The following is a 10502-nucleotide window of genomic DNA, read 5'->3' as shown; positions in this document are numbered from 1 at the left end:
TAAATTCTGTGGTGTGTATCGGCTTATAACAACTAGGCTGCCTTGTGCGTGTGTGTGTGTGTTCCTGAAAGAATATCACTGAAGATTGAAATTTAAACATATTGAAGCTAATAAAATACTTTATTTGCTCTAAGAACATTTTTTCTTATTATTTTCTACAGTTAAAAGGAGCTTCAGGGAATTTCAATGAAATGTGTGCAGAAATGATAAAATAGTATTCTCCAACTGAAAGACCTACTTGTTATACAAAAACACATAAAAACGACACTCAGGAGACATAACCTGAGTTATTTAAAAACCTAGGTTCAGCAATTATATACTAGGTTGTAGTGGATTTGATGCAACAAGATCTTAAGAGTTCAGTAAATCACAGTACTTAGGCTAATTTGAAGTACTTTAATTAATATTAAAGAACACTGTCTTCCTACCATGTTCTCAGTTGAACAAAACATGTAGCTCTAACATACAGCTCTGGCTTTTTTTTTTTTTTTTGCAGGAGCAGCATTAAATACAATTGTCAAAATTCTCTGTAAATGATTAGGCCTGCAACCGCATGACGTTGATGCAAAGTAACGAAAGGTTTTGCTACAGGGACTTACCGAGCTGTGAGAAGGCTGCTGGCACTCAGTCCTGCTGCTGTTGCTGCACTGACAGAGCAGAGACCGAGCAGGAGGACCAACATCAGCTCCTGACAGCAGGGACAGGTGCCTCACACTTAAACTGGGATCCCACCAGGCTGCACGCTGGTTTAACCCGTTATTTACCACACAAAATGACATAAATGACTGGAATGGAGACCATATGTTTCTGTCTCTCCACATTTTTTTAACAGGTCTTTACCATTAAAACCACAGCATGCCATAACAATCAACTTTTTTCATGCAGAAATGCATGGAAATCATGGCTGGTAAAAAAAAAACAAGTTATTAATCAATTTGGGTGTATTTTTGTTTTCAAACTAGAGAACACACAAATTCTACTGAAGCAGGGTGACTCCGTTTAAAGAATTAATCAGATGATATTCACAAAATAGTGTAAATTTGTGTTACGGTACCAAAATAAGTGTGTGACAATGTGGAAAGTGTCTCCATCTCTATCAGAAAATATATTTAAGTGTAGAATTAGTCACTAAACCATTCCTGTAAATTCTTTGATGAAATGTATAACACATTCTGACCATTTTAAAGCTTTATGACTGACCTACAATAAAATGTTTAAATGTGTGAATTGGTTTCAACTTAAATACAAACTTAGAAACTTAAATACAACATGCAGCGGTGTTCAACAAAGCAATCATTTTTGATGTTTAGTTTTTTAATTTAATTATGTCACAAATTATTTAGACAAAAAAAATAAAATAAAATAAAATAAAATAAATATTCCAGTATTAACATTTGTTTAAACAGTCACATTTAGGTCCCAAATATAAGTCCACAGCTACAATGGTTATATTTGAAAGGCAATGAAACAAATATAGTAGAGAAGCACTGAAGACACTGTGAAAGATAATAACAGATGAGGAGGCTCGACTTGGTAAGTATAAAGACCTACTACCAATGATAAATCAAACTTTCATCCAAGAGAAAAACAGTATTCACAAAACATTTAGAAATGGTGTTCGAGGATAAACTGATTGCAAGCCTCACAGACAGAACAAGTATGCTGATAAATACATCTTTGCACCAAACAAAATATACAAAACTATAAACTAAAGTCTGCTTTGCATTTGCCACATGGCCACTCACACAGGGCAGCCAAGAGAACTTGATTGTATGTTTTAGTCATGGAGGGCATTTAAGCAAACATTCACATTGTCACACATAGCTCTTTGCTGAACAATTCTTTAGTGTTGCATTAAGTGTGCTTTCCTCATTCTGAGCGAGACAAGTGGTGTAACTAAGTTACAATTAAAATTATGCAGTTTTACACAAGTACCTAAACAAAGGTCCTGTGTGTAAAATATTCTGATATGAGACTGAGCTGAACTATTCAGTAAATAGAGGACTATCAGTCTTCCAAATGTACATAAATAGACGTATTTACACAACAAACGGTACATTTCTGTACCCTGAACACTTGGTGCCCTAACAACACCTGTTTCACATCAGTACAGATATGAACACTTACACAAGCTTGAGTAATAATTAAATGTCAAGAAACATGAATATTGTTGATGAATCATCACAATTGTGCGTTGAATGTCATTGCTTTTCAGGGGTGCTATAGTAAATGTTATAAATACTTAAAATTTTTGAAGGGAAGCCCTTAAAAAAGGAAGTACATTTAAAAAGAGCTACAAGGTATTTTGAAAGTGGAAACCTAATATCTCTGTATTTTCAAAGTGAAGACTAAAGATTTCTGGAGTGTGATTTAGATGCTTCGATCTACACATATAAATTGACAGTAATTAAGATTTCTTTTGCACATGACCATGACATTGTAGTGGCTTTAAATGTTGGGATAATCTATGTAGATTTACATTTGAATAATTTTGTATTCTTATACAAAGGTTCACTAAATTCCAATTAAATGAATGCAGGTCTATTGCTGTATTCTTCTCTTTTATGTATACTGTCACCCATTAACACTGAGAAATGGTCCAACATGAAAGAAAGCAGGCTTAGAACAACTGGTAAAATCCAGATGTACCATTTGTTAACTTTAACCTTGGAAATAAAAAAGTGCTAACATAAGCATTATGACAAAAAAAAAAAAAAAAAAAAAAAAAAAAAAAAAAAGATCTGAATGGCACAGTGATAAATACTAGTCTTAAAATCTAAACTCATGTACACAACTCTACATATATGCTAAATTCCTGTTTGCCAATCACATACTTCTCAAGTCTTCTCTAAAGAGGATGTTTTTCATTTAATGCACATCATGAACTCACAACCTGTTCCTTCACAGAGGCTAATATATATCATGTTGTAACCTTTAGGTATTACGGTTTGGAGTAATCGTGCCTCAAGTTTCCTTGAAGGAACTGTTGCTTGATTGTATTGCACACATTAATTGGGTCTAGAGAGTACACCTTTTCTTCCAAGGTCCTGCTGACTATGCCCAGCGACCACTGGACACAAAACTTCGGCTGAAGGAAAAACTTGTGTCTGAACTCTTGTGTTTTCCCCAAGCACCAAAGGGCACTACGATAATTGTACTGTTGTCCTCTGAGCCATAGTGAAGAGCCTGAGAAGGAAGACAGCCTTAATAATAACAACAAAAAACTCTTTGTATACGCTCGTAAGCAAAAACATTATGACCACCAATTACGCTGTTAGCACTCCGTGTGCCACCAAAACAGTTTAGACCTACGAGACATGGACACTACATGTACCCTGAGGTATCTAGGTGCAAAGATGTTAGCAGCAGATCCTTTAAATCCTGTGGCCCTTAGACCAATGTCCCACCTTACTTCACCATTGGTAGGTACGCACTGCCTCCCATAGGCCTTGCTGTTTTGGAGATGCCATTAAGGACTTGGTCCTTGTCACAGTCACTCAAGTCTTTAGACCAGTTCATTTCCCCACATCCAACACGTTGTCTACGAGATGTCAATATAATATATCCCAGACTTTGACACACACTATTATGAAATATTCCATGTTGTTTGCTTCACCTGTGACTGGTCATAATGTTTTGGCTCAGTGGAGTAAAGGTCAGATTACTGGTTATTTGTTACCTGAGCTCTTTACCTGAGCCTTTCTGTTGGGCAATTGTCTCCATGACCTAATGCTCTAGAACTACAACAAATAGATCTCCACTTAGATGTTTTTTGATATTTCTGGTGGCTTACTTGCATTTACATGATGCTACACCATGGCAAACACTAGGAAATTGTTTTTTGACTAACAACGCTACAATTGCAAAGTACAATATACAGTGGAACGTAGGTTAAAGCAGTTTGAAAAACTGTATTGCCAACGCCACAGTATGGGCATAAGTCCACTGTGCAAACATCTTACCTGGTCAGAGATTCTCTGAGCTGCCTCTTTGGGGTCGTGGCACTGGTTGATGACATTGCAGATCTCCTGGCTGTTCATACTGAAGTTGATGCCATCTGTGGTCAGTGTCAGAAATGAGTCGTGCACATGGTGCAACTGAAGAAGAGGGAAGCAAAATTTATCAGTGTTTTAGATCTACTTCTTGCCAGGTAAGTATAAGAAACTTTAAAGAGGGTGTTGAGCAGCATGTCTAGAACAAACGATGCATTCATACGGATAAGGGTTGGAAATATGTTTTTCCTGAGGTATGAGAAATAACACTTTTTGTAAACCTACCAATACTCTTTTGGTCTCAGGCTCAGCAATGACCCCTGTTTTCTTCAAGTCAAAGTCTCCAATGCTGCGTGTCATCGCCAACCTTCCATTGACATTTGGCTGTCCCAAACTGTTCCAGGTAATAAACCCCCCACTTCTCTTTATCCTTGATGTCAGCGCAGATTGAGAGAGCAGAAAACAAAAAATAACTTTAGTGCATAGAGAAAAAAAAACATTTTTCCAGTGACTGTTAAAATTTCCTTCTCACGCCTACAGCTGCAGCTGATATATAATACAACTTTTAATTAGTTTGTGCCAGGTGATGTCAATAAGATATCTCTGATGACAAAACCCAGTTGTGATCTTCATTTATAAATAAAATCTACGTAATTACAATTAATTGTTTGAGTAATATTTAGATTTAAACAGAGATTGAGAATTTAACAAAACCTCAATATTTGTTGCTAGTGTCTGCTTATGTAGAAATTGGGTGATGTAATTTTGAAAATCTCATGGGGTTATCAAAATCGCTGTCATAGAATAAGAGACAACAAAGATCAAATAAATAACAAAACATCAAATGTCACTCTTTTCATGTACTTTGTCTAAAGTTACAACATTTATGCACCTGTCTTTCTCATCCTTCCTCTCAGGAGTATGGTTGACAGTGAGTTTAAGGGCTTTGCCCTTGCGGCAGAGCATGGCGCAGCTGTCACCCACACTGCCCACCACCAGCTCAATGCTGTCTCTCAGCAGCGCCACAGTAGCAGTGGTTCCTGCATTCATCCCAGCATCTACAGAGACATAAACGGAAACATCAGAGATAGTCCAAGTCAAAAAGATCCACACTGTGGACAACACAACAGCCACATGGAGTCTTTCACACTCTCACATACACTAAAACATGAACACACTGGGTGGGAAGTCATATAGTAGACTTACAGAAAACTACAGATTACACAACAACAGAGGAGGCAGTCACACATGCAGGTCAAACTGTTTCAGCAGAGTTGTGATCCAGAGCAAAGTTAAGTTTAAGGCTGAACCTAAAAATAATAAATGTTAACTGACAACACAATCAGTCATTTTAAAAAAAACAACAACAACAACAAAAAAATCACTTTTAAAACAAAAGCAAAACTACTTTCTAATATTCCTGGGAAGCACAATTTGGTCTTCTAATATTCTGCATGCATTTCTCTTGTCTTATAAAATGTGGAAAAGTCACTACTAATCTCTCTTTCCTAAAAAGGAAAGTGGTTTTAATTGTTTTGCACTTGGTAACAATTCTTATCAATAGAGGCTATCAGCAAGATGTCACAATTAAAACCAAACTTACCAATATGGTTACAGCCAACTTTATGAGTGTGTGGCAAAGAATCTTTGAGCAGCGAAAATACTGTGTAACTACACATAGATACTAAAAATCTATTTTAAATGTCATGAAGTGAATTTATCTTCTGAAATTTATCTCTCTGTCCAAACAAATGGTTAAAGTAAGTATCTGTAGGGATTTTCTGCCTAAACAGCACATTAAACAAAACAAACAAACAAAAAAAAAAAAAAAAAAAAAAACAAATTTAGCAAAATATGTTTCAAGGCAATTTTATGAGTGTCTGTCAAAGTGTGTTTGAGCAGTGGATATATAACTACACATGAACACTAGCAATATTTTACTAGACCTGTCACTAACAACATACATCTCATACAACTTGTCAAGCTGAAGCACTGCCTCACAAGAAGCTTTGCATACACTTGATGACAGGAGAAAAGGAAGAGAGAGAGGAGTGAGAGAAAGAAAGGGAACCTTCCAGTAGTCCAGGATTTTGGACCCGCTGGACTCTCCTTCAATATCTAGCCTCTCGTCATCCACATTGGTGCCAAGGGCCTCCAGCTCTTAGCTGGGTCAGCAGCTGCCGTAGATAACATGCACACACACACACACAGGCATATTGGGACATTTCACACAGCGCGACCGTTGTATGGCCATAAAACAGGAATGCTAGTTTTATATCAAAAGTTAACCTTAATGAGACATAATGTCATTTCAGAATTAACTTTGAAAGTTTGTATTTGACTAGGGCAAACATGATGACCACATAATTTAATGTGATAAATATTTTGCATTAATTTGTTTGAGGGATGCTCAAATTATCCTCAATATGAATTCCAATGACAACAGCATGGTAAACAATATATTTCGCAGACTGAAAAAATGTCAACAAAAGAGTGACAAATTAAAGGAAAAAACTTTCAGTGTTTGTAAGGTGTTGAACCAACAATACCCTTTAAAAACCCTCTGTGTTGGTTGAAAATATTCTCTACAAGTCTCATGACCTTCACTGTAAGATATGAATGCCTTTCTGGTGGAATGTATTGTCTAACAAGTTTCACGTGTTGAGATCCAGTGACTATGAAAACCATAAATTATGATTCATTTCATTCTCATACTCATTAAAAACTATTCAGTGACCCATCTTGCAATGAACTACATTAATTATGTTTGTCCACACATACATTAAGGTTCTTCCTTTAATTTGTCTCCTTTTGCTATATGCAGAAAGCAGTCAAGGACTAGTGTTCGCTCTACGTATGGCTCGTTCATTTTTTATCAGTTATTAAGTAAATCGGGCTTAAATGACAGACCTCTAACCAAAAGTGCTTTGGTCATGTCAGTTGGGAAATCCAAGGCTTCAAAGCTTAAGTAGGATAATAAAGCTAGGTTGTGAAGAGAAAACAAAACATGTGTCATTACATATATGTATACATAAACAGCATAGTTATGGACATGTAGCACGAATGAACCTACCATTTGGAGAGCAGCGTAAGTGCCTTGCAAAAGCTTGGTCTACTTCAAGGAAGGCCTTCGTTAAAACTAATTCCAGATTGGATTCCTCAGCAAGAATGTCCCTGAAACAACAACCAAAAGCTTTTAAGACATTTTTAGATTGAAATTGTTCAGTCAATCAACCAATGTGATAATAACCTGGGTTTGGTATACTGATATAGATAGGTTAAAAGCATATTTAATGAGTTCCTTACTTGATGAATTTCTCCATGTATTTCTCACAAAAATCTGCTGCTTCTGGCCCGCCATGCCCATCAAACACAGCAAAGTAAAGGATGTTGTCAGTTATCTGGGAGACCTGAAAACGGTCTTCATTGTCTTTGCGCTGACCAATGAGCGAGGCACAGCCTGCCTTCGATAAACTGACTTTGGGAATGGGTTTGCCGTAGCGAATGCTGGGAGGCAACAGGATGGGCTCGTCAATACGATTGTCCCAAATGCCAAATGAATCCCAGGTAGTTGGACGGCCACTGCTGTCTGTGTCAAAGCGTGTGTTGCTCTGTCGTTGTCCTGAAGGGGTGTAAAGTCGTCTTCGAAACGTTGTGAACTGGAGGTGGTTGTCTTGCTGGAATGACAGTGGGACTGAAGTCATCTGAACGGGGCCACTGCGACACACATGAGAACCACTGCACCTTGCCAGTCGTGCAAGACAGGTTGCTGCCATCACCCTGCCAGCACAAACACTGCAGAATCACTGGAAGCAGAGGTAGAAAGACGTCCAAACACTGCAGGAAAAACAAGTCAGCTAGAATGAGTGCAGAATTCCAAAGAAATATTACAAAACACTTTTTTGTTTGTTTAGAAAACACTGGCAAGACCAGAGTTTCTCAACTGCTGCATCTATTGCCACCAACCCTGAGTTATTTAGGCTAAGGTTTCTTCAACCTAGTAATCATTAAGCAAATGTTTTGTTATTTTTTTTTATCTCAAAGCATAAACAGGTTAAAATGATGCAATCCATCAACTTTTTTCAACAACGTGCTTAAGTCAATTATTAAGCCACAAAAGGAGCAGAGAGGCCAAGAAATGTTTGCGCTATGTCTCATGGGGAGTCTCAAGTGCAGCTGAAACGATTCAGCAATTGTTTATATGTTCGATTAGATGTTGACCCCGTTTTATTCCCGTGTTTGCAATCACTGGTGAATAAACGATAAATACATCAGAACATTTTAACAACGTTGAAAAATATCAGTGACGCACCTAACCTAAATATAAACACGATGAATAACGTTAGCTAGTTTTATTTTCTACCCAACGATGTTGACAAAATGGAGCAACTGCGATTTCTCGAGACATATATGTTATATATATGTTTTTGAGTAAGTTAATGTTAACACGAATAATGCTACTTATAAATTTTGATAGTGAAAGCTAGGTAGCTACTCGAGCTAACATCGGTATTTATCTAATATCAGTATCTCGATAATGTCCACAAAGTTCCACTAAGGGGAGTGTCCGTGTTTCAGGCAGAACACTGCAATGATCCTGAATATGATAATATTTGTTACAGTCCAGCAAAAAAAAAAATTGCTGTAAAAATGGTAAAGGGTTTCATTTCGTCGGTATTAGCATCAACAAGCTAGCCTTCTAACGTTACGTAACGGTAGCTAACATTATGTTTGGCTGACTAGCTAGCTAGGTTTAATAGAATTTGAGAGAATGTATTACTTTACAGCGACGTTTTAACTAACTTACAAATCATACCTTGGATTCTTCAGTTGTATTAGTGCACTTTAATTCAACCCTGTTTCTTAAGAAACACTCACCCCTGACTGAATGAAAACCCGCCCCCTTCGTTTTCCTGCCGTTTCTTCTTCTTTTGTTTTATTGTCGGCTGCAGGCCAACCTTGCCACACCGCCACCTACCGTATCAGAGGCATGGCTTCATAGACTTCTATAATTTACTCATCAAACGTGTTTAAAAAGTCCAAACGCCCCTCTATTTCCAACAAATAGTAAGATGGGTCACTGAATAGTTTTTAATGAGAATGAGAATGATATGAATCATAATTTATGGTTTTCATAGTCACCAGATCTCAACCTCAACACTTGTTAGTTGTGTTAGACAATACATTCCACCAGAAAGGCATCCATATCTTACAGTAAAGGTCATGAGACTTGTAGAGAATATTTTCACCCAATACACAGGATGTTTTAAAGGGTATTGTTGGCTTTAGGAACACTGAAAGTTTTTTCCTTTAATTTCGCACCCATCTGTTGACATTTTTTCAGTCTGCCAAATCTTTATTATTCCACTTCCTTCCCGTTTCTAGCACCATATTTTGCATAAAGCCTACAACATTTCATTAATAATTGTTCTACCAATACCTTGCAATTACATAGCTCACACCTACCTAAGATAACCGTATCCCTATCACAACACCTACTATTCAGTCTAGTATGTCCCAATCTAAGTATTTTATTTTTAACGGATTTATTGAATATTATAATAATCTCTGCTATTAATACTATTATACTATTAATCTCGCATTTTTTGCCAGTATATCATGATTCCACCATTTATCACTAAAATCACACAATTACAATTTCTCTTTTTCAACCCACTGAAGAATAATGAAGTGTTTATATACCAGTAACCTATTAGGTATTGTTTTTTGAATTATGAATCACATACTTTAATGCTCTGTCCTCTATTCAACCTTTAAGATAGTGTTTTGCAGCTCCCTCACAGACTATAAAGCCATAATCTATTGTCGCTCAACTTTTCAATGTCCAGTATATATAAAACCTGCTTATTTGTCCGCCCCTCCCTTCCAAACCCACAATCAATTTCAGCACTTTTTTTTTTTACATTTTTGCTCTATCTACCGCCTTCGTTTGTTTCAAAGAGCTTTATTCACACATTTCAAGTATAAAGCAAGTGTCAGTCTAGTAGGAATAATAAAAAAATGCGTATAGTTTTTAAGTTTTGTTTTGTTATTACATTACGCTAAAGAAATAGACAAAACCTGTACCTTGCTATGGCCTCGGTTTCCGCTCCTCCTAACATTGACGTGGCCGCGCCAATCAGAATACTAGAAACGTTTACGCCTGCTTTGACGTGTACGCTGCAGGTGATTGGTCGACGGGACAACTAGACAGATGCATACGCCAATCATGAATTGGAAGTGTGGCCTCCCGCACCAATCAGAGAAGCAATTTATGTTGCTCTAGTATCGTGTTACCTTTTGTTGTCTCTCCTTGTTGCTTTACCTTATATCTTTGATAAATGTTAATAATTATTTCAATAAGAAATAATAAAAAAATAGCCAGTTTTATATGAAGTAATGAGATCTTTTAGTGTGTCTTTTAGTGAAAAAACATCTTAGTGTAGAAATATTTTTTGTAAAAAATACAAAAATAATATTAGTTTTTATAAAACGATTTTCTGATTAATC

General features: G+C 36.7%; 1 protein-coding gene across 4 annotated transcripts; it reads right to left on the bottom strand.

Annotated features, from left to right (window-relative positions):
- Positions 1-1293: 1293 nt before the first annotated feature.
- On the bottom strand, positions 1294-10105 carry ppm1kb (protein phosphatase, Mg2+/Mn2+ dependent 1Kb). 4 transcript variants are annotated; one of them, XM_026303601.1, is made up of 7 exons: positions 10080-10105; positions 7299-7829; positions 7066-7166; positions 4885-5050; positions 4278-4422; positions 3963-4097; positions 1294-3186 (listed from the first exon to the last, which is right to left on the bottom strand). In XM_026303601.1, exons 2-7 carry the CDS (start codon positions 7766-7768, stop codon positions 3055-3057), a joined length of 1149 nt encoding a protein of 382 aa, XP_026159386.1. In that variant the 5' UTR covers positions 7769-7829; positions 10080-10105; the 3' UTR covers positions 1294-3054. The 4 variants fall into 4 exon arrangements, with proteins under 4 accessions (XP_026159386.1, XP_026159385.1, XP_026159384.1 ...); XM_026303600.1 differs by lacking the exon at positions 10080-10105 and adding an exon at positions 8871-8936; XM_026303599.1 differs by lacking the exon at positions 10080-10105 and adding an exon at positions 8809-8896.
- Positions 10106-10502: the final 397 nt, after the last annotated feature.

This window comes from Mastacembelus armatus, chromosome 1 (assembly GCF_900324485.2).
Source record: "Mastacembelus armatus chromosome 1, fMasArm1.2, whole genome shotgun sequence".
In the NCBI taxonomy this organism is placed as follows: Eukaryota; Metazoa; Chordata; class Actinopteri; order Synbranchiformes; family Mastacembelidae; genus Mastacembelus; species Mastacembelus armatus.
This window is presented reverse-complemented; position numbering and strand designations above follow the sequence as displayed.